We start from the raw sequence: 25,661 nt of genomic DNA on the forward strand, positions 1-25,661 counted from the left end.
AACTGTTTTCGTGCACACATCTATGTTGCATCTTTAAATATGTGCCTATGTACTCCAGCACTTTGAGTGAATGCTGCCAGATTAAAACATACTACACAATGAAGCCCAGGCCATGTAGACAGTTGCTATACTTAATGTGGATCACAGAAGTACACATTGATCTGCATTAACCATTAATGCAAATCTCACCTACTTGTGGAGTCACCCTAATATCAACACATGGATTATAGGCCCTGCCGCTTTCGGAATAAATGTTGATAATAGGCTAATTTCATGTAGGCTAACATAAAGGATAGACAGGCAAATTAGATATAATGTTTAGTAGCTGAGGTTATGAAAACATGGTGGCTTTTAACATGAAGTATAATCAGTGTTCGAATTAAGCAATTTTTTGAGGTTGTCCGCCGGACAACCTCAACAAATTTTTGGTTGTCCGAAAATATTTTTGGTTGTCCGAAATTTTAATGAACTTTTTAAGCTTAAAGTTGCAAGTTTAAAAACATACAAAGAAAAAGCCGCCAAATTCACACAGTCACACACTTTCCCCAAACTCACCTTGTTGCTAATAAAATATCAAATATATCCAAGAAAATACAGGTTGTATGTTCATCAATTATTTATCATCAATAAATCCATATTTGTGCCGTATTTTATGCTTAAAAGCCGTCAGAATTCATGATTGTTTTCAAGAAGTCAAGATTTTAATATGTACGCAAAAATCTCCATTGAAATATACCTCATTAATTATTCATGAGTTCATCGGGAAATCCCCCGAAAAACCAATGGGTGTTTTGAAACTGATCTGATCTGAATATTTTTATGCACATTATAATTGCCACGGTGTGTCTTGAAACTTATAATAATATCATCATCAGTAATCACTTAGCAACGGTCAGAGGTCAGATTTTTTGCCTGGGTTTTTGCTGACAGCCAGTTTTTTCTTTAGACATGATTTTACTATTGCAAGAGCTTGACAGATTCGGGAACCATGCTAGCCCTCGACCGACCGTGTGTCAAAATGCCAAAACCAGCTGTTTACATTTACCGATGCATATGGCCAGGGTTGGGTATTTATAAAATACTGGCTACAAATTATGGGTGTTTTTTTACTACATTGGTCATGATTTCTTCTGAAAATTTCAAGATAATAATGCAATGCATTTGATGGTAAGCTTATTCAGTAACAGTGGTGCATATTTTTATGGTTGTAACTTGTAATCCAGACTTGTAATCGAACGCAAAGGACTGAACTTCCCCCGATGCATAAACTTTTTTTTCCGGTATCGAGGGGCTCGATAAAGTAAACAGATAATGGCTGCAGTTGAGTTTCGCAGCTCATGGGTTGTGGAACCACGTTTAAATTCATGTTTATTTTATTCAAAAATAGTTTCACATTTTAAATATTACCATCGGCTAAAAGATACTCGTATAAAAGGTGAGTTTTGGGTACAGATTTATGGTTGTCCGGCGGACAACCGAATCAGTATTTTTGGTTGTCCGGAGACTTTTTTAGTTGTCCCGGGCGAACGGACAACCAAAATTTCGAACGCTGAGTATAATCATTGGCAATTTGGTCCACTTCAGTGTGACAGAAGAGGGTGGTAATGTCAAAATGGTAATGTTTCCATGTGACATTTTGCATGTTGTCAATTTTGAATTACTTTGCTTCTTCTTAAATTTGTGATTTTTAGTTTTCCTACATAGACCTATGCATAAAAGAACATAGACATAGGCCTAGGTCTATCTGTGCCCGGTATCTGTGTTGGGTATTTTTATACCCGCATGCGAAGCATGAACGGGTATATTGCCATTCTATGGTTTCTTCTCCTTCTCCTCCTCCTCCTCCTCCTCCATCAAACACAACATTCTGTCAAGGCTAGCGCTAAAACTACAAGGGCCACAGGGCCCATATGTGGTACATTTATGGGCCCTACCCCGTAGATTTATCCTTTGCCCATCTTGGCCCAAGAGGTCAAAGGTCACGGGCCCCAGGGGCCCAAATGTAAAAATACAAAGCATGCTGTTTCTCATCAAATGAAGCAGCCTCAGGGCCATGAGTTGGTACACTGATAGCCCCAGGGATACTCTATATATACAAGTATACATGAGCCCCATATGTCATATATTATGGGCCCCAGGGCCCCAAATGTTAAAATAAGGGGCAACAGATTGACAGAGCTAGCGCTAAAACTACAAGGGCCCCAGAGCCCATATGTGGTACACTTATGGGCCCTACTCCGTAGATTTATCCTTTGCACATCTTGGCCCCAGAGGTCAAAGGTCACAGGCCCCAGGGGCCCAAATGTAAAAATACAAAGCATGCTGTTTCTCATTAAATGAAGCAGCCTCGGGGCCCTGAGTTGGTACACTGATAGATCCAGGGGTACTCTATATAAACAAGTATACATGAGCCCCACATGACATATATTATGGGCCCCAGGGCCCCAAATGTTAAAATAAGGGACAACAGATTGACAAGGCTAGCTATAAAACTACAAGACCACTAGAGCTCATATGTGGCACATATATGGGCCCTAAGTTGTAAATTGCCTTTTGCCCATTTTGGCCCCAAATGTTTTAGGCTAGGGGCCCCAGAGGCCCAAATGTTAAAACAAAGGGCCGGTCGTTTCTCAGCAAATAAAGGAGCTACAGGTACACTACTAGGTCTTCAGCATTATATTGTTATATGTATATATGAACCCCATGTGTCACATAATATGGGCCCCAGGGCCCCAAACGCTAAAACGTAGGGCCGGCCGTTAATCAGTAAATAAAGCAGCTACAATGCCCAGCTTAAGTCTACTGATAGCACTTGAGAATCATACTTTAACATGTGCGTGAGCCCCATAAGTACAATATATTAGGCCCTAGGGCCCCAAATGTTAAAACAAAGGGCGGGCCGTTTCTCATCAAAGAAAGCAGCTTCGGGCTCAGAATATGTACAGAGATAGCACCTGAGAATGATATTGTTACTAACACCCACACACCCCTCCACCCCACACACGTAGGACTAAACAGACAAATCGTATTATATCATAATTGGAAATACCAGCGTGAACCCTTAAAGGCTGTTCCAGTTAAATTACATACCCATTGGCTGTTCCATTTAATTTACATACTCCCTCTGAAATGGCCCAAAAAAATGCTGTTCCGTATAATTTACATACTCCCTATGAAATGGCTGTTCCATTTAATTTGCATACTCCCTCTGGAATAGTTTCCCCCTAATCATATTGCATAGCCTCACTGTGAGTACGAGATACTGACAACAGCAACCTATGGAGAGTAAGAGAGACGACTCCCCTGGGAGGGGACTTTTTACAATTTCTTTATTTTAAGTGCTACGACAGTGCAACCTACATTCAATTAAAGCTTGTGACTTGGACTTTCACTTTTTACACATTTTCTGCCCAATTGGGCGACGTTTTTACAATTTCTTTATTTTAAGTCCTCAGCAAATAAGGACTGTAAGTTTGGGTACACCGATAACATGCGGGTGTAGCCGTATTTGTGTACAAATATATAGCCTTCTAGTCTTTCTCCTTTTTGTGTGTGTGTGTGTGTGTGTGTTGAGCATGAAAAGTTTGAAACTTAATGTTCAGCAAAATTTCCACTTCTGCAGTAAAACAGAAAAGCAAACGTGCTCTCGGTCAGGGTTGTTCCATCTATTGCACTTACCCACTTCTCACGTCTGTCAAAGGGCACACCCTCGCAAAATCCCTATTGGTTTGTACAGGGCTTTTCAGTTCAAGTCAATTTCTCAGCACAGAAAATACCAATTTACATTGTCTTTGGTAATTATTTAGAGTTGATTTCCCTGATAAGAAATCGAACTTTTGGAATTGTTTCATCAAGAGGTATTTATTTAATGGCATGTTTTGTGATTTCCCTGTTGAGCGCAATGGTAAGTGCATGTCCCCTTTGTGTCCAAGGGGGTGAGATGGAACAGCCAAATCTCGGCAAAAGCAACCAATGGGAAGATGCGAGTAATGTCATGCTGACCGACAGAATGAGGCAAAAGTCAAGGCCACAATACTGGTAGTGGTAGAAATCCAATGAGATGAGCAGTAAATTTTTATTTGAATGAGTAGCAAGAAACATGAAATGCCAGTATAGTAATGAACTTTCTGTCCTGCATCACACAGAGAGAGCTTCTTGACGTCGTAGACAGAAATGAGTCGGCCCTGATTGTAGCTCCAACATCATCAGGAAAGACATATGCATCTTATTACTGCATGGAGAAAATACTGAGAGAAAGCAATGATGGAGTTGTTGTATATGTATCACCAACTAAGGTAAAATTAGTGATGGAAATTTTCTAAATTGTCAAAAATATTTTATCTTCTAAATGAACTACTTCACGGTGGAGCAGGCTTGAACCCTGGCGGTACATTCGTGTGGTGTGCTTGTGCAAGGTGCTTTACCTCAATTACCTTGTCCACCCAAATGATAATTACAATCAAAGTGCTGAGAGGAGCTGCACTATAATTGCATACTTATAGAAGTGAAATGATTCTAACATATCTCTGGCAGCAGAATAAATTGTTGTAAAGCAAATTGTCTTATTAACTCTCGAGAGTTGACAAAATACTCTCAACTCTTATGCTAGAATGTTTTGCATCAAAATGTGTGACGTTATCAAAATGTTTTATACCCTTTATATAACCCAACAAAATACTCTGAACTCTTATGCTAGAATGTTTTGCATCAAAATGTGTGACGTTATTAATATGTTTTATACCCTTTAAAAAACGTTTTGTGTTTGCTGGTTGACCAAACAATATGTTGACAACAGCAGATCACTGCAAACTGAGAAACAAAATATTGATAGCATCATGACTTAAGTCATATTTCATTCATATGAATTTTTATATTTGTTTTCCATATTGTGTTTTCAGGCATTGATGAATCAAGTATCAGCTACTATTTATGCACGCTTCAATAAGAAACTTCCAGGTGGGAAAGTAGTGTGTGGTGTGTTCTCAAGAGACTTTAGGCGTAATGCTCTTAACTGTCAGGTACTGAAATTATAGAAATCAATGTATGAAAAAAGAAATTTACTGTATTTCTCCCACCCCCTAATTATCACCAGGGAGGTCACTCCCATACTGAAGTGCTGCCATGGTGATCTAAGCTTTTCAAAACTGCGCATTATGTTGGGGCAAATTTTGCCCTTTAATGGCGTGAGACGCTGAAGATCGTACCCATTAATGGCATTAACATAAATTTCACCCTTAAACAGCATAATACATGTAGAGCACAATCATAAATTGATTCAGATTCAAATCAAGTTTACTGATCATTTTCCCATATGAAAAGAGTTTAGACCCTAAACGAGGAAGATTTTTAAAAAAATGGACCTTTTACATGGAAGGTTGATCATAAAAAGTTCCTCTATTTGCCAAAAATGTAAACAATACCATATAGGAAAATGCAACCCTTTGTGTAAACGAACATCCGGCAAGTAACAATTCAGGATTAACACCCCTTATAGACTTTACAAACTTAAACCTTGTTAAGGGACCCATTTATTTCATTTTTTGTTTTAGGGTATAATTGTTTGAACAAGTTCATTTGGAATGTCAACTGTTAACATGGTTCATTTTGAACAATTCCAGTGAAAAATGATGTTGACTACTCAAATTTTTAGTGACGTTTCAGTCACAATTACATTAGTGGTTTCATCAGACTGGCAACTCATCACATCTGACTGTTGCCTTATATGGGCTACAGGAACCGTTGAGTTGGTCGAAGATGTTGTTGAGTGAATAGGCCCCCTCGTCCTTATTCCTCATGTATAATTGTTGCCTAATTGATGACTTATTGTTGTCTAATTCGTCGGGTGTATTACATAGTGACGGATGTTAAACTTCGCCAGAAAAAAGTTTTTGAGTTAGACGCGATCAAAGAGTACGCCGATTTGTGATCAATCATAGCAGAACACTGTCAAGTAAAATCCTTCAAAAGTTGCTGTATTTTAAAAAACTAGTATCTAAAGTATCTTGAAACATCTATCACATGAAGAATTATTCGCTATTAAATCAGTAAAATGATTACAAAGTTACACGTCAGTATGTAAAAACGTGAAAACGTTGCACCCTAACATCCGTCACACATCCGTCACTATGTCTTGCGCCAATATCGCGCACGCTAATCTGGTCTCTCGTGTTGATCTATGGACATCCGTCACACATCCGTCACTATGTCTTGCGCATAAAGTCGGATCAAGGAAGGACTTCAAGCATCCGTCGGTTCTTTACGCTTATTATTAAACGCTTTTTTCATGATAAAACCGACTCGTCACGAAAGTGCCCACGACATACATGGCATATTTTATTTGAGTATTTACTCCTGATCTTACTAGTACTCACTCTCATGATATAGCTAATCACACAAGCTGTAACTTCTTTTTACAAAACGCCAATGATTGTATTTAGTTTTTACCAATTTACACTGTATTATCTGTAAATTTGGAGCCGCCTCTAAACGCCTCTGAACATATTTTGATCATCTTTCAATAACCTACTCATTAAAAAGGATCATATTTTCATTTTTTATTACTTAATCATCTCTTTTATTGTAAAGCTTTGAAATAATGTCTCTAAATAATTGTTGAATCAACTCGAACCATTAAAAATTGATTAAAAGTGATATTTTACTAAAATAATGATCCATTGAATATCTGCTCGACGTAAAAGTTTTTGGTTTATACCCAGTTATCAACATCCGTCAAGAAATCATGTAGGTTTCAATGAACAATATTGAATTACGACGTTCAAATTGAAAAATAATGTTTTTACATAGTGACGGATGTGACAGATACGCCATACAATTTAGTTGTTTTTCCGAGTAATCAGCGTTTTACATAGTGACGGATGTTTAGATACGCCACTATGTAAAACGTCGGGTAATGTAATATATCAACATCCGTCATTTGCATAATTAATTACTTAATTAATTATGCAAACTTGAGCTTCAAATCTTGGTAATATTATACTACTCACTATTTAAAATACATTGGCCAATTTTCATAAAAATGACAAAAATCAACATACGTCACTATGTAATACACCCGACGAATTGTTGTAGTTGCACTAATTGAAGAAGTGAAATAAGATATTGACTTCTGAACAATCTGTCAAGATAACGGCCCTTGAGATCTTCAAGATCTATTCAAAATGCCTGTCAGCTTGTTTGACTTTATCCGTTGTCATTATTTCAGATCTTAGTAACAGTACCGCAGTGCTTAGAGATTCTGCTGCTTTCTCCATGTCGTCAGGAATGGGCTAAAAGGATTCGCTATGTCATCTTTGATGAAGTAAGTTCTTAACAAATTGAGTTGTCATACGTTGAATCGTTGATCTTATGAGAAAGGGATGCGTAGACCTGAATGCACATACAACATTGTAATCTTCTCCACTGTGAGGGAGATTAAAGTTATATCTACCATAGGGGGTGTGTGGATTTCAACTGGAATAGTCCAATTTAGATTTGCCTGGGAAAGGAAAACTAAAAAATAGAGACCCACAGCTGCCAACCTTTATTGATCCTGCAGAAGACTTCCTCAATTGCTGACAATCTTCTGTCTTCTGCAACACATAATTAAATCTTCTGCATTTACAGCCATCTGGCTAAAAAATCAAAACAAAGTCAATTATATGCCCCATTGTCCTGTTCTTTTGCAAAAAAAAAAAAGGTTTAGTAGTCTTGGAAAGGCATTTTTAAGGTTTCAAAAAGCTAACATCCAGGAGCTTTTGGGGGCGCTGATCCCACGCAAGGGCTACTGCCTTGGCACAAGAGCGCCACATCCTAAGCTTTTTTTACACTTTGCAGAAATCTTCTGCATTTACATATTCCAATGTTAGCAGCTCTGTAGACCTGATAATAGAAGACTAGATTTCAGTATGTTTCAGGTAAATGAAAATTATCTATCGTTTTCAGAATTGTGATGGAAAAAACAATTTTCTCCATTTCTAGGTGCACTGTCTTGGTGGAGAGATAGGAGCCGAAGTGTGGGAGCATTTACTAGTAGCCATCAGTTGCCCATTCTTAGCGCTCTCAGCTACAGTTCGCAATCCTCAAGATATAAGAGGGTAAGGTTTACATTAAATAAGTTGTTTACTTCATGGTGGAGCATATATGCATATCCACAGCATAAGAGTGCAATGACAGCAGTCAGCAGGTATCACAGAAAAATTATAAGTGTAACCAAGCTAAATGCTATGCATAGAATGTATTGCGCTCTACTGCGTTTTAGACTCAATCAGGGCACATTATGCAGAATAACACACTTTTTTGTGGAATTTCAAAATTAAAGTCGGTATTCTTTTGTACAGTAAAAACATTTATCCAGATATTTAAGATTAGAGTCAGCAATTTTTTTGGTCAAAGCCTAAAAAAGATCATCAGATGATACACCAAGGATGTGATGTGATCTTTTAGCCAGCAAAAAAAACATCAGGGGACTTATTAGATTTTTAGTTTGTTATTCCTCTCTACCTATGATTGATGACATTTACATTTTGATACCAGGAAAGTTAGGTACTTGCTGATATGTGCGCCCTTTCATAAAAAGAATTGGGCTAAATTTGCCTCAAGAAAACATTTTTTTTCTTAGCAAGAGCGACTCAGTTCTTAGCGACAGCTCTGATGGTTGAAATTAGCCCTAGCCTGATCCCTCCGACCTGGAAATAATATATGTGGACCGTCATTATTTTTTACGACTGGCCCTCGAAGTCTATGATGTCTGGGAATAACCTAATTTACTTGCAAAATCATGCCAGTTTTCTGTATAGAAAAGGCTGCTTAAAATTATTAAAAAATACTTGATCTCTCCCATCTGTGGTACACTTGCAGGATTTGTATTACTAATCATGACCAATCCAAATTTAGCCAAAGTTATGCAGATTTCTGCTCATTTTAATGCTTACTTTGGGCCACCTATGGGTTTTTCTGAGAAATGCATTCAGGGTGCACAACCGTATAATACTATTTGGTGGTGTGAAATCTAAAGCAGTGCACGATCTAAAGTAACAAAAATGAAGTGCTGAACTTCTCTAGTACCCGATATATAATTTTTTGTTGTTCCCCCTTATATAGTTGGCTTCAAGCAAGCCAGGATTTCAAGCAACAACAAGCTGAGGAGATTCTGAGACAGAGTTCTAGGAAGAAAGCTGCCAAAGCTGATAGCAATGCCTACAAAGTTGGCTTAGGTCAGTACTAGCAGAGTATTCAGCAAGGTCCTTCAGCAGTCTCTAGTACTGCTCTTCCTGATTATGGTCATGCGATGCTACTCAGCTTGATTGGCAAATGAGGTGATGATGACGTGATTCTATTAGCCAATCAAAACCCCAATTCTGTATAGCATCAAACTGCTGAAGAACCTTGCCAAAAACTATAGTGAACTATTAACTGTGACCCAATGCAAGTGAACGAGGCTGAATGAGGAAAAGAGCAAAACTGAGATAGAGATATTCATATCACAGTGTTTTATATGAACCAATGAACATTTTGATACCAAAATTAATGTTAAAGTATTCCTTTCAAAAAGAGTAATTGAAAATCATGTTGCCTCGCATACACATTTTACCAAGTTATTGCCATTTGCAATTCTCAATTACCTTGGACCTGATAGACTGTGTATGTGTTTGCCAGAAAATGGGGACGTTTTTTATGAAACATTCCAACCGTAGATGTTACTGCAACCGGGGACAATCCCTGTTTAGCTGAGATGTGTGATTGAATGCAGACAGCCTAATAATTCATATTTTGACAGCGCATTTCCTTTCTTGATAGGCTATAACAAGAGTGGTTATTGCACCGCAAACTGGTGGACCGAGTTAAGCCTATCCCGTTGACCCATATGATCTTTGACCTTGGCTGACCTGTTTGATGACCTTTGACCTCGGATGACATTAATTTATTTATTTTATTCAATTATTCATGTTTTACTTATTTAACTTACTACTTGTATACTTATTATTTTCTTTCTTCATTAAGGAATGGGATATTAACGTTTGGCGACATTTTCATGTATTTTTTGTGGGAGCTGAGAGTACACCAGACATATCGAATTACATTCTGAATACCCCTGGTGTTTTTTTATTGTATTTCTTATTTTTTTTCTCTTTCATTTGACACCACTTGGAGGGTTATAGCTTTGTGGCATTTTGAGATATGCCCATTTAAGACCAAATGGTTAGTCAGTTAGTAAGCTAGTAACATATACTGATAAAGGGTGTTCCCGCTACGCGGTCCACCAAAAAGCAGTTGATAGGTTAAAATCCTTCTGAATAACTTTTCATTATTTTTAGCCCCTCACACATATGTGGGGCTTATGTTATCATCCAAATGGTTGCCTGAATAACCGATCACCTTCATTATTGTGTCTTCAGAATCTTGCATCCTATACCTTTGTACATAACCTAGCTGTCCGATAAATTTGTGTATCAGTCGCCTGGAGCTACAGGGTTTTTTCATATCTGTAACCTCTTCATAGAGTGCATAGTTCAATGTTTTTGTAACATTTTTGACCAAATATCACATTTTTGACCAAAAATCACATTTTTGACACACCTTTGTCTGGGGCCACCTTAATTACGAAACGTGCAATTCTAGTTCGCTTTTTTCTTTACCCTTTGCAGTGATTTGGGAGGAACGCCATTCTGATCTGGAGAAGTATGTATACTTGCCAAATGAATTTATACCTGTGCATCCAGTGGCAATGCTTAACCTTACCAAGGTAGGCTTAAAATAATAATTTTGCAAAGAGACAGAATATAGGGTCAAAGTAGTAGGGGTTTTTTGCTTTCTTCTGTTAACCAATGTATATTATACATGTATACTACTTACTACTGTCAAAGTGATAATTTTAGTGTGTCATTTTTCATGCTTTTGTCAAATTGAACTTCTTGCTTGTTTTAAATTTGCAATGAAAAAAAAAATTACTCAAGATTGTTTTTGTTACGTCTCCCAATAAAATTTGGGTTAAAAATGGGATTTTTGAATTTTCTCCAAAATTAAGCATTTTTGCCCAAATTTAACCTCACAGATGGATTTGTCAAGTCTTTGCCATTCAAAATATGCATACTTTTATGTACTATAGTCCAACAATTCCGTTTTTAAAAGTTGCAAATCTTTTAAAAACTAGATTGTCTTAGCATCAGGGGCTCTTGGGCAATCATGTGCATCTGGGTGCGAGGCTTATCCCCTCAATTTCCACTTGAGTCCACTCAAGCCCACTTCAGAGTTTAGGCTGGTTCAAAGTGAATATTCGAAGGCGAATATTCGGCTTCGAATACGTTTTAGGCGTCAAAATATATGCGGCTTCGAATATAAAACTATGAACCGGAGAAAGATATATTTCTACAGTTCATAGCGTTGCCCGACTGTTAACAAGTATTGCCCGTTGACCAAGGTAAGCAAAATTTAGAGAATTTCTTTAACGAAGTTAATAAAATCATAATAGGTAAACTCCATTGAACTATTGTCATGATTTAATGTCTGTATAAACATGATAAATGGGAGGAGGATAAAAAAGGAGCAGTGGCGTAACCAGTGGGGGCCGGGGTGCAAGCTGCCCCCCGGACACACAAAAACCTGGAAGAAGAGTCAAAAATTGGGAAGAAAAGGGGGAAAGAGAGAAAAAGAGGAAGAAAAAAGAGGGAAGAGAAAGGGAAAGAAGAGAAAAAAGGGGAAGGGAGAAGAAAAAAGGGAAAAAAGAGGGAAGAGAAAGGGGAAAGAAGAAAAGAAAAAGCGGGAAGAAACGGTGGAGGTAGAAGAGATAAGGGGGAAGGGACTCAAGGGAGAAGAGAAAAGGGAAAGAAAGAGAGAAGAAGATCTATATGCCTACTACTTTCTTTCATTGTGAAATTTGTACTCTGAAACACTGATATTTTCTAATATGCCAAAAACCAGGAGCTTCATGGCGCTCAGCCCCTTGACCCCGCCTGGGCTTTGCCCTGGACCCCTGGACCCCACCGACTCCACCCGTTTAACGCTTCGTGGCAAGCTTTAGCGTTCTCTCGAATATAAATACTAAAACTTTTGATCAGAAATTGGGAAATTTTTCAATCTTGCCCCGGAAGGTCAGGTCTGGTTACGCCCCTGACCTGAATAGAATCAAAAAGATTTGCTTTTCAGGGCATTTACGACCTGCCTGTAACAGGCGCGGAGGTTGACCCATACCTTCTTGTAGGTTTCAACTGCAAAGCAAATCAAGAAATGAATGAGTAATAGATAAATAAATAAATAAAATAAAAAAATAAATAAATAAAAAATAAATAAATAAATAAATAAATAAATAAATCAATCAATCAATCAATCAATCAATCAATCAATCAATCAATCAATCAATCAATCAATCAATAAATCAATCAATCAATCAATCAATCAATCAATCAATCAATCAATAAATAAATAAATATAAATAAATAAATAAAATAAATAAATAAATAAATAAATAAATAAATAAATAAATAAATAAAATAAATAATATATAAATAAATAAATAAATAAATAAATATATAAATAAATATATAAATATCATAAGATATGATTGAAGCGACGACAAATATGACAGCCCTCACAAGTGTTATATATGAGACCATCCACGGTGACCCACCAAATATATATCTGTCGAGTTCAACAAAATTCAACTCCCACAAATATATTTCCGGTGAATACTTTTTTCATTGGCTGATATCCACTTGAGATCGGTATCATCAAAGTAGTATTGCTCTCATTTCATGATTCATTGAGCAATCAATTTTGGCATTTGACCGAAATCTGGCGTCAAAAGATAAAAAGTCTCGTTCGAACTTGTGTAGGCCTACATTGCTAGGGCCTAAGTGTATTTTAATGCCTGATTCACAAATTATAGAAATAAACAAGAATTTATTTTAAAGAACACGCAATGATAGGGTACCAACGCTCGTGGTTTTGGTTGTTCTGCATAGTTTATGAAGAGATTCATTGCAAAGCGCTATATATCCATTCCTACATATTACTTATTTTGCCCTCTTAATTATTAATTATAATTATGAATTTGACTGATAACAACGCATTACATCTTTATTCGGCCCAAAATAACAAAAATGGTTGAACTTCCATGGCAAACGCATTTTTTATATCAATAGGCCTAACCAATGATTTACCACCCCGGACCTCACACGTCCTCTGCCAGGGGCAGATGCATATGGGGACCTAGAACTGGGGCCAAACATTATTTATGTAAAACCGGGGTGGAGGCATAAATCTGAATTTGGAGTTAGACTTTTTTTCTGCATCAGTCGATTTAAATAGAGCTACGTTAATATGGAAACATTCACTTGTACATTTACATGATTTAGGTTATGTTTGTAAGCCTAAATATCATATTATTTGCATAAAACATTACTAATCATATAAAAATGGGTACTCTTATACCGCACTAATAAGGGGCACACCACTAAATCAATGCGCCATTTGTGTAACCCTAATGAGTTCGGTAAAATACAGAAACTATTTGAGGTATTTTGGGCTGGTCTTTAGACTTATTAATCAAAAAGAGTGGCGAATTATAGCTTAAATAAAAGTGGAAAGCCTATACATAAATTTGAGTCACCAAAAAAGTAGCATTTTTATAATTATTGAGAAAATAGGTCCGCGAATTAAAAAATGGCAGAATCGGGTTTGCAGTCTTGAGACTGAGAGCATGTCAAAAACAGTGAGGCGCTGTTCGCGGCCTCGAAGCGGAAAACGAGGTGGAAGGACCCCTATACATTGAAACATATGTTAAACTTTCATCGATTTACAATCGACTGGTCATCATAAAAAAATTTTAAACGAGCCCAAAAGGCCTCAAAATGAGCAAAGAAAACCGGTGTTTTTACAGGTATTTCAATGGGAAGATTATTTTGTGGTGTGCGCCCAAAGCATTTTCTTTCAGTTCGTTATCAGCCATGTTGGAACTATCCAGGCGTATTTGACAACTGGGCAGGTTAAGGGATGGGGTATGAACGTTTGGACAATAGGTCTATTTATTGTGGGACATTGGAGCACATCAGACATATCGAATAGGATTCAGAATCTGAAGAATGTCCTTCTGATATCAAATAATTTTGATTTTTTGAAATTAGCAATGAAATACACATTTTATGGCAAATGATTAAAAATTGATATTTTTGATATTTAACAGTAACTTAATAAATCTGCTGATTTATACTTATAGTGTATGTAGGTGGGATGAAAAGCCGACAATCAATTGACAATTTTGACCTTTCAGTATTGAAGATATGGATTTTTCCCCAAACACCAAAAAAATTAGGTCTTTTAGGGGAAAAAATCCATATCTTCAATATGAAAGGGCAAAATTTTCAATTGATCGCCAGCTACATACACTTTAAGAAAATATCATTAGATTTATAATATTTACTTCGAGGACTGTTATATATCAATATGTGAAAAATATCACATTCTAATAATTTGTCATAACATGTGTATTACATCGTGAATTTCTAAAGATGAGAATTATTAAATATCAGAAAGACATTGTTCGTATTCATAATGTAATTCGATAATTATGTCTGATGTGCTCTCATGTCCCACAAAAATACTGTCGAAACGCTCAAAACGCTCATTCCAGATCCTTTAATTTTCATTGGGGATTTTTGAAATCATCGTTCGTCGAACGATATTCAGGTGACCTCGAGCCTTTCATATAAATCAATAGTATCTCGCTATCAGTTGCGCGCTATTTAATCCGGTTCAACTCATATTTTATTCGTTGTCGTATATATTTTGGCGTCACAAAAAGTATTGAAGCGAATATTAGTCTTGAATATGCACTATGAACCGACCCTTTCTGGCCTACCTTCAAGCTTTCAAGCTATTGATTCAGTTCATAGGTTAAGGTTGTTATTGTTGTTTAGCAACAAGCCCATTTTTTGACCACTCAGTTGTCACTTTAGTGGTATTCAACCAATCAGGTCTTCCGTTCTATTTTCCATTCCTTTGTTGTGGCCATACTTTTCTTGTGATGCACTTGCATTTCTCCATTCGATCAGGCAGGACCAAAAAATCCCACCCTCCCTCCCATTGTTGGGAAGGGTATTTCAGTTAAGTCAAAAATGTCATAGATGCTTCAATAAAATTTTGTCAAATTACTCCAGCTCTACGCTTTAGATACATTAGACAAATGTGTTGTATAGTCTCTCTGTATGAGGGCTAATGATGTATATGTATGATATATATGGACATAGTGATAATGTGTTGCATGGCTATTTAATGGGAAATGAATGCTTTGTATGGAGTTTCTTCAAATCCTGAGGAATCTCGTAGGTAGATTGTCTCCACTTTCTATACTGCGCTTGGTATGGACTTGTATGGAGTCTGGTCAATACCTGACGAGACTTGTCGGTAGATTGTCTCCACTTTCTACTGCGCTTTTAATGGGAAATGAATGCTTTGTCTGGAGTTTCTTCAAATCCTGAGGAATCTCGTAGGTAGATTGTCTCCACTTTCTACTGCGCTTGGTATGGACTTGTATGGAGTCTGGTCAATACCTGACGAGACTTGTCGGTAGATTGTCTCCACTTTCTACTGCGCTTTTAAGGGCAAATGAATGTTTTGTATGGAGTTTCTTCAAATCCTGAGGAATCTCATAGGTAGATTGTCTCCACTTTCTACTGCGCTTTGTATGGAGTCTGGTCAATACCTGACGAGACTTGTCGGTAGATTGTCTCCACTTTCTACTGCGCTTTTAAAGGGAAATGAATGCTTTGTATGGAGTTTCATCAAATCCTGAAGAACCTCTTCAGTAGATTGTTTCAGAGTTTGGAGTATCTATAGTGACTTGATGTATTTGTCAGCAGATTATTTTGCCTTATTGATATCTTAATTATACTAAATGTTCATTATTTGGGCTGGCATTATTTCTTCTTTTGGAGATGCCTAATTATTTAATTAATTAAATTTAATTGCATTTAAAATGTGGTTTTCAAATCCAATCCTCTCGGGTTGATCCAAAGATCTGTATTTGGCTTAACATAAATTATTTTGGTTAAATGTGATACAGAAGTCAACTTTTGTGTGTCCATTCTATATGGTTGGTTGGCTTGTACACATTTTTCCAATAATACTCGTATTTAAATAATTTGTTGCAAGATAAATAATTTGAAAATGCTTGCTGTCGTTAAATATCTCAATTTATGTTTATGGCTTAATTTCTATGAAATTGTATCATTATTTATTTTAATCATATTTATCTATAAAATTGTTGAATGGATAATAAGCTCTTATTAAATGGTCCTCATGATCGTTGGGGCAATGCTAAGTCTAAATCTTTGCTTTGTTGTGTTTTCCGGATGTCTCAAGACAATATAGCAGTTATGATGCTCAAAAGTTTCCGTAATTCCAGGGTTAAGACGATGATTGGATTATAAGTTGAGATGAGCACCAATAATAATTACCAGCAATTTCCTTTCTTTCTTTCTTCTTTTCTTTCCTTTCCTTTCCTTTCCTTTTCTTTCCTTTTCTTTTCTTTTCCTTTCTTTTCTTTTCTTTTCTTTTCTTTACTTTACTTTTTCTTCTCTTCTCTTCTCTTCTCTTCTCTTTTTTTTCCTTTCCTTTCCTTTTCTTTCTTTCTTTCTTTCTTTCTTTCTTTCTTTCTTTCTTTCTTTCTTTCTTTCTTTCTTTCTTTCTTTCTTTCTTTCTTTCTTTCTTTCTTTCTTTCTTTTTTTTTCTTTTCTTTTCTTTTCTTTTCTTTTCTTTTCTTTTCTTTTCTTTTCTTTTCTTTTCTTTTCCTTTCTTTCTTTCTTTCTTTCGTTCTTTCTTTTCTTGCCTTTTCTTTCCTTTTCTTTTCCTTTCTTTCTTTTTTTTCCTTTCTTTCCTTTCTTTTCTTTCTTTCTTTCTTTCTTTCTTATTTTCTTTCTTTCTTGTTTATTTATTAATTAATTCATTAATTTATTTTTATTGTTCCTTCCTCATCAGTTCTCTACTATTGAATACAGGTGAACCTCAGGATCTACCAAAACATGTGCTATATGTTGCCCTGAAAGAGGTGTACTTCGTCTTCCTTCCTTCGTTTTATCTGTCCGTCCTTCCTTCATTTCATTTCATTCTTCCATGTACCCATCTTTCCTTTCTTCATTCATTCATTCATTCATTCATTCATTCATTCACTCCTCCATCATTTAATCATTCCCACCTCCCTTCCTCCCCATCCTTCCTTCCTTCCTTCCTGTTACTAATCTTCCTACCTTTAAATTTAGGTCAAGGCTCAAGGTCTTCCATCAGACTTAACACTGTCGCCAAGGGAAACCTTAGTGCTGTACGATGCCATGGAAGCTGCATACCCAGCCTGCCAGCAGATCAAAGTAAGAAAGAAAAGGCAAAAAAGGTATGGATGAGTAAGGGTACGTGGGAATTTTAGAGTATCGGATGGGATTTTAATTGATTACAGAGAAGATAAAAATTATAAGGGTACGGTAGAAAGGAAGGAAGCTAAATTCGGGTACCGGAGGAAGGAAGACAGAGAGAAAGAAATTAAATGAATGAAAGAAAGAAAGAGAGCAAGCTGAAAAGGTTTTGTAAGAAAGGACAGAAATAAAATTGACCTTTTCAGTGAAGGACATGAACAATACTATATTACTATTGTAGGATGGGTATGGGGTTTTGGTTTGGGAATTTACATAATAAAATAGCAATTTGGCATAGTATTGAATGCCGTGATAGTCTCTATCATCATGAAACCTGTTCAGCGATTTTTCCCATTTTTAAGTAATCGCTCCCTGTTTACTTAGCTTTTTTAGTGGGCATTCTGTTAGTGTAGGCTGATTAAGGTTCTGCGCCTGTATAGAGCTGCATCCTTGAATTATGCTTTAAAACACCGTAAAAAAACTTGATAGGTAGCATATGTGCTTACTATTGAGCACTTTTAAAACATGCAAACATGAAGAGCCCCATCCACAAAAGTGTAAAGGATTTTGAGCAAATCATCGATACACATGGTTATTATACGAACAAGTAAACCTGCAAATTTGCGTCTCAACTCCATTAGCTCAGATTGTAAAGCTCCAGACTATGGTACAATTTCATGTTTTCAAGTGTAAGCGTTCGATAGTAAGCACATATGCTAAGTATCAAGTTTTTACGGTAGTTTATATGGTGTGTCTTAGGCAACAGTAGTCAGCAAATTACTGTAAAGTATACCAAGGCTTATGGGTTTATGGATGTGCGTAGCACACTATAAATCACTTTTTTTGTCTCTTTTCTCTCATTCTAGGAGCTTGAGCCTGATGTATATTTCCAAGACATTCCAATCTTGCAAAAACAAGATGCTCGTAACTATGAAAGGGATCTGAAGACAGAATTGATGAGGTGGATAGAAGAAGAGGACACTGCTGACAAGGTAAAAAGCACAATTCAGCAGAGGGTGTATGAAATTCAAATAGAGCTGCCTAATTTTTTCGTTCCATTTGAAATTCATACTTTACTAGGATTGTAAACAGCATTTGCAAAGCTACATTTTGCAGAAAACCCCAAGTTCAAAAGATAAGAGCAGTTGAAGAGTTTCCAAAACAATAGGAAAAAAGGAAATACTTCCTTTGTTGGGTTATATCTCAAAATCAACATTTGTCCGACCTTTGACTGATTTCGCTTGATCACATCACAATTTACCATTATAATATACAATTACAGATTGATTTCAAACTAATTTTACTTCTATCTATTTTATTCCAATGTATGTCTCTTTCTCCCAATACTGACATACATATAGCAGGGGACTCCTTTAAGCATGTATTTTCCAAAGAAAAAGTCAAAAGAAGGTATCTTACATAATTCTTTTCTTCCCTGTGTTGATTTGCTATTCAGTGCAACATGGGTTGCTAGTGATAAGAAGTACCTCAGTTGCAAGATCTAGATGAGCTCTGTAAATTGAGGTGTTTTTTGTCACAATCGACTTATGTTGCACTGAATAGTAAATCAATACAGGGAAGAAATGCATTGTGGGAAGTGCAAGATGTCTTCTCTGAAGAAAAATATATCCAATATAAATTTTCAGGTTGAGACAATCATCGGCAACTTGAAGGCAAAGCTCTTGCAGCATGTATCCGATGCCAAGAAAACTAGAGGTAGCTTGTGGTCTGACCGTGCAGCCACCAGAGACTATGCCAAGCTGATAAGACAACTGAATGAACAGAATAAACTGCCTGCTCTTGCATTCAGGTACAGTTTCTTACAAATGTTCCATTTAAAATCCACACTACCCCTGTGGAAGATTTAGGTAAAGTCTGCTACAGAGGGAGTATCAATTTTGAATAGAATAGACAATTGGGTAACTTCTATTTGTAATACTCACTCTAGTTGTGAAAGATATAGGTAAAGCAATAATACATGGGGAGTATGGGTTTCAAAATGATTAACCCTGACCAGTTATATTTGAAAACATACTCCCCTGTGGAAGATATTTCCAAAATCTTCCACAGGGGTAGTGTGGATTTTAAATGGAATAGCCCAATAATTGTACCCACCAGTCAAGTTTGCAAAGGAGACTATAAAATGAACTCGGTCACAGAAAAATATGGTTGTATGTCATAAAACTGGTCATGAAAAGTGTAACTGGTTTGTTCACAATATACTTGTTTCAATCCATATACTGTCATTGTAAGATTGTTTTAAAAACTTTGTGCACAGCAAAAGGTTTGAGATAGACTACTTGATATGTGACCAGATCTGATCCAATCAGGCTAAAGTCGGCAATTATGAAACTGAGATATAGGCAAAAAGTGAGAAGAAAAAACAGTAAAAAATTAATATATAAAAGGTGCATAACTTTGCAACCAAGTATTCAAGAGACCTGGAGATTCAACATAATTAACCTTAGGTACTGAGCAAGTAAATAATGGTAATAAGTCAATTTATAAAATTTCTGACTTTGACCTGAGTTGATCAGATCAGGGCACATATTATTGATTAAAATGTTGCTGTGTTTCAATCATTTCCAGCCAGAATCGTAATCTCTGTGAACGGCTGGCTGAGAGAATTGCTTCTTCATTGGAAGATGCAGAGGAAAGAATGAGGGCAAGATTTGAAGCAAGGCCACTGTGGAAAGAGGTGCAGAAGATAATGGAAAGATTAGAGAAAGAAGCAAAAAGAACCCAGGACAAAGAGACTTATGGGTGAGTGATGGGGTCACTAAGGGCCGGTTTCCCGAAGCATGGTTAGTGGTCAGTTTTCCTATTAGTCCTGTAAACCAGTGCTCACAATTTCACATTGTACATCACCTACAAAGATAAATCAATCAAGTGGGTCCATATTGATAGGGCTAGCCTGCTGGCTTATAAAGCCTGAGTAATAGCCAAGCTTTGAGAAATTGGACCTACTAGAATTGAGGGATGAATAAAGGTATTGTTTTTAGTCGCTGGAGTGCATCTATCGTCTCATATAACACGGGTGACTTCATTATTAGTAGTTTTACGCCAAAAATAATGATGTCGCCCGTGTTATATGAGACGATAGATGCACGAAAGCGGCTAAAAACAATACCTTTATTCTCGATCTCATTCTTAAACACTTCAATTCAAATAAAAATATCATAAACATTTTAATAAAATTAAATCCTACATTTTGCGAGGCATTACCTAGGGCTTAAAAACGATCAGTCCCGTTGTTGCTGCGCACCTCCGATTGGTCCAAATAGCGAGTACGAGTATCATGTTGACGCACACACGCTGACCCGTGTGATATTGTGTCATATCACACGGGTAAAGCTGGGTAAGAACCAATTGTTCATACATACCTGTTATCTAACAGCACAGGAGATTGGTTAAGAGCCAGGCATAAACAACAGACTAACAACATTCATGCCCGGCTGTTTAGCATGACAATTTTGATATCCAAAAACACAGGAAAATCACATTTTTAAGAATGTTACCTCTTATATTTTGTTATTATTTTGGGTGAAATACAATCACCGAATGTTGGGGATAATAATATGATCTGGTTTAACCCCAAATTAAAACACTAACCCTAATCCTGACCCAAACGCTATAATTCCTAACCCAAATATTATAAGTTTAGTGTAAACCCTAATATTAACACAGGATGTGATGGGTTTTCTGGAATTTTGCACATAAAAAATGTTCATTTTACGATAGATCCTAAAAAACACAGACTTATTTTTTCAGAGGGAATTATTATCCCTCCCCTATATATAACTTTTCAACACAAAAGAAAAGAATGTTTTTGTTTTCAAATAATATTGTAATAATTATTCATATTTTCTTGTGATATATTCACAATTACTTTAAGAAAGAGTAGTATGATTTACAAAGAGTTAAATATTTGTTAACACATAAAATCTCAAATCATCTATTTTGTACTAAAGCTGAATTTATACTCGATCGCTGAGCGATTGTGATGCAACGCTTTTGCATTTATACTAAACGCGGTGATAGCGATTGCCGATGACAATTAAAATGTTCTAAATACCACAAAATGCATTTTTAAAACACCCATTGCTGTTTATAATAATTATTTTGAATTAATTCATCACCGAAAGTTAATAATTGAGAAAGGTAAATTAATTAGCAAAATATTAGATCTAGTTGATAGGAAATGATTGGTTGATGCATTTATGTGTCAAGCGATATTGCTCGAAAGTTGAGATTTCTTAACTGGCAAAAGCGATGTCATTTTTGCCTCTGCGATTTGTATTGATTGATCAGCTTGATGCTCTGAAAATGGAAGTAAACACCGAGCATGCGTGAGAATTAATCGCTTTTGTGCAAATCGATCGATTCAGCTTTAGTCAATTCTGGTTTCAAGCCCCAATTTGTGTTTGGATGTGAGCTTTTGCATTAGGTCAGTTTTATGTTTTTGTTTGCCATTTTTTAGAAAAAAGAAGCCAGCCAATCAAAAACTGGACCCCAATGACCCTGATCCTCGCTCAGCTATACATCTAGAGGTCAAAAGGACCAAGAGACCAGCCTGGAGAAGACCTGGATCAGATGATAAGCATGTCAACAAAAGCCCACATGTGGATGCTGAGAGGTTTGTTAGATGAAAGCAGGATATTGGTGCAGATACTTGTGCAAGATTAGACTGCTGCCCTTGTTTTTCAACAAGTTTTTTTCTTCCATAAGAAGTGCTTATTTTTTTTCATGCTCAAAAAGTACAGAATTTTCAAGTTAAGTTATCCCTGAAATGGTGTAACCCTCAAATTTCTCCATCTGGGTGTTATTCCCAAGACTTGCAGTCACAGATGGGTCCATCTTATAACACAAGATATATATAAAGAATGTAAATTTAAAACAAACATAAAAAAGTCTTTGATGATTTGTCTTGCCTTAACTTGTTCAGAGGTCATCTGGAGGTCAAATGGCTAATTCTCATTTGACTGAAACTTGGTCAAAAAAGATTGTTTGCTCGTCCATTTGTCCTTTGCACGGATCCGCCATCTTGCTACCAAAACGAGGTTCTCCCTGCAAGCTATGAAAATATAAGAAAAGTTTTCAAAAAAAAGTTTTCGGTCTGATCATTTTAGATGGCCGGTTGGGTCGGATTAGAACAAGCAAACAATTGTTTTTGGCCTAGGTGAAATAATTACCCATTTGCAGTTGTGAATGCTCATCGCAGGAAAGGCTGCAGCACCATTGGTGCTCTTGTTTATTTGTATACTGTGCCAATAAAGTATCCTTACACTTGGAAAAATATTCACAATTTCCAAACTGAACAATATTGGGGTAAATTTGTTTTCTTAACATATGCACTATCTAATTCTGCACATTATGATACCACATTGAATCCAATGTGACTTCAACAAGCAAAGTTACAAGCATTTGATTAGAGGAAGGTCCAGTTTTGAAAGTGACAAACTGGCCTATTCAAAACTCCACAGACTAGACATCTGGTTTGAGAGTGGTGAATGGCTAATTTATGCATTTGGCTTTAATTTAAAACAAAAGGAACAAAAGAAAACAAGTAAAAACTGAAATAAAAACTGCTTTAAATAACTCTTCATTGAAGAAACTGTGTTGTCTCTTTGTTGCGCTTGTTGGAATCTTTTTGCGCTTTGTATAGGCCAGTTTGTCACTTTTAAAACTGGACCTTCGCCTATTCAATTGCTTGTAACTTTACTTCTTGAGGTCACATTGGATTCAATGTGGTGTCATAATGTGCAGGAGTAGATAGTGCATCTATTAAAAAAACAAATTTACTTCAAATATTGTTCAGTTTTGAAATTGTGATTATTTTTCCAAGTGTATGGATACTTTATTGGCGCAGTATATTTGTTGGTAATCATTATTTTTCGCTCTTCAATTTCCAGACTAGCTTTTGAATTTTAATAGACAAAATAATATGATTGATCCGTTTACATTTAGATTTGAAGCCTGTTTAAGTAAATCTAGTTTTTTCGAGAGAGGCAAACTGCTTGCTGCCAAATACTATCTGATGGATGACCCACTACCAAGCTGTACATTGCAGGGAGAAGGCAATTTGACAAAAGAGGTAAATTTAAAGCAATAATGTGTGATTTGCATAAAGAATATATTCCTATTTAAATGTTTGTTTTCACTGATCACATTATCCCCTTTTAATTTTGAGCCAAACAAATGAGGTATAACAAAGAAAATTGCTATTTCATTGCAGCGCCTACAATGTGTGTACTACGCTCGGCGATCGTATTACATGTAGTACTGCACGGAGCATTGCACTCGATGTGTGTACACAAAGCTGACATCCACGGGACATGTTAGCAAGCACTCGATTGGTGATCTCTGAATAAAACAGGGTCTCCCCGATTTTAATATAAAAAGTTAAATTTTATTGTTATTAAAGCACTTCAGGCTTAGTATTTTACGTAAAATTGAGGGCGTTGCTGTGAAGCAAATCACACATTGTGGCTTTAATTGGGTACGCAGGCTCACTCTTAAGTGGGAAATTTTAGGCATTGTAAGTTATTGTTATGTATATGTATTGTATTAGCAATTGAAAAATGCCACTCAGGTATTTTAATTATTCTGCATTTTGATGCTCTAAAAGCAGACATTTTTGATTAGTTGGTGCAAAACGATGCAAATTTAGACCATACACCAGAAACAGCTTTCATAAGCATGAAAACAAAATATACACTATGATAATGCATTTTAAGCTGAATATAGTGACACAAATTTGTTTTTCTCATACTTTTTTAATTATTTCAAAAATGAGACAAATTTCCAAATAATTTTTTTTTAAAGAAACCCCTAATTTTAATGTCCAGGGAGGACGTGTTAGTTTAGTGGTCTTCTCACTCGCTTCTATCAGTCCGGTCCGACTGCCTGATCAGGAAGTACTACCGAATCAGGCAGTATGTTGCCGAAGTCAGGCAGTATGGTATCCACAATGCAATGCTCTATTTCAAATAGAGCATCTTTTAATATACCATTATTTCTTGGTTTAGAGTAAAGAAGTAGGTAAAATATATAAAATTATCAATGAATGTACAATTAGTAGTAATTGTTCATCAATTTTAGTTAAAATAAAGTTAATTTGCATATTGAAATCAAATTTTTAAAAAACCGTTAGAAATTGTTTTGTTATTTAAATTATTTTTCTCCCGGTGGATTTTTTTTTTTTTTTTGAAAAATTGTCAACTTACATGTAGCTCATGTGTGTCAATGTAAAATTTCCCCCGATCTTTTATAAAATCACCATGAACAATTTAGTCCTTAGTCTGTCGAATTCGGAAGGGTTACCAAAGCCTGTGATGCCTAACTCGGCAACATGCTGCCTGATTCGGCAGTACTTCCTGATCAGGCAGTCGGACCGGACTGTCTATGGCCATTGTTAAATTTCCCTGTGTTGCCAAAGTGAGTTTGGTTGCAGATGATCCATGCTTGACCTTGCAGGGTTTTTTCTAGGTGCTCTGGTTTTCCTCCAGTTTCTAAAATGGGACCTTTTCCCACATCCTTGTCTTGTCATATTCGGTTGGTATCCCTTTTATTTAATTAGTACCTGCTGAGCATTATTGGGCTTTGCCTGGCTTCACCTGAATGTTACAAATAAATAAATTAAACCAAAAATATATTAGGATCTGAAATAACCAGTTTCAAGTTTGAACTTCTAACAAAATATTCTTCTTAATTTAATCTAAACTCAGGAAATAGATGAAATTCTAGAACGTCTTCCTGATGATGACACATCAAACAATCTCCGTTGGCTCATCTCTAGAGGGGTAGCCTACCACCATGCTGGGATGAATAACAAGCAGAGGGTTGCCGTGGAGACCTTATTCCGGATGAAATATCTGAAGGTAATGAAATTATTAATATCAAATAAAATGAAAACTATTCAGTCTCTCTCCCTCCTTTCTCTCTCCATATGTCCTCTCTGTCTTACTATCTCTCTCTCCCTCCCTCTCACCCTCTCTCCATGCATCTCCCTTTCTTGTCATTCCATTTAATTTTTCTCCTTTTTGCTCTCACCCTATCACGTTCATTCTTTTGTGTCTCTTTACTCTCTCATGCCTCTCTCTCCTCCTCTAACTTGTTTCTACATGTCCATCCCTTGCCCTTCCCTCTTTAGCTCTCTCTTCTTTGCACTCCCCTGTCTCATTCTACCTCTTTGTGCCTTGCTTCTCTAGCTGTATATGTAATGTGTACATGCCAAATCACCCAATTTATGTTGTATGCAGCAAG

At 36.4% G+C, this 25,661-nt stretch overlaps 1 protein-coding gene across 1 annotated transcript in view; it reads left to right on the forward strand.

Annotated features, from left to right (window-relative positions):
• The window catches only part of LOC140145734 (probable ATP-dependent RNA helicase DDX60), a 79,144-nt gene that overhangs the window by 37,858 nt on the left and 15,625 nt on the right, over window positions 1-25,661 (forward strand). The window contains exons 18-30 of the mRNA XM_072167415.1: window positions 4,146-4,295; window positions 4,899-5,018; window positions 7,223-7,318; window positions 7,978-8,093; window positions 9,100-9,212; window positions 10,644-10,741; window positions 17,250-17,354; window positions 18,263-18,388; window positions 19,043-19,206; window positions 19,986-20,159; window positions 21,877-22,032; window positions 23,364-23,490; window positions 25,124-25,276. Coding sequence (XP_072023516.1) covers window positions 4,146-4,295; window positions 4,899-5,018; window positions 7,223-7,318; window positions 7,978-8,093; window positions 9,100-9,212; window positions 10,644-10,741; window positions 17,250-17,354; window positions 18,263-18,388; window positions 19,043-19,206; window positions 19,986-20,159; window positions 21,877-22,032; window positions 23,364-23,490; window positions 25,124-25,276 — 1,698 coding nt within the window. The remainder of the gene's footprint in view (window positions 1-4,145; window positions 4,296-4,898; window positions 5,019-7,222; window positions 7,319-7,977; window positions 8,094-9,099; window positions 9,213-10,643; window positions 10,742-17,249; window positions 17,355-18,262; window positions 18,389-19,042; window positions 19,207-19,985; window positions 20,160-21,876; window positions 22,033-23,363; window positions 23,491-25,123; window positions 25,277-25,661) is intronic.

Source organism: Amphiura filiformis, unplaced genomic scaffold (genome assembly GCF_039555335.1).
Source record: "Amphiura filiformis unplaced genomic scaffold, Afil_fr2py scaffold_596, whole genome shotgun sequence".
NCBI lineage: Eukaryota > Metazoa > Echinodermata > Ophiuroidea > Amphilepidida > Amphiuridae > Amphiura > Amphiura filiformis.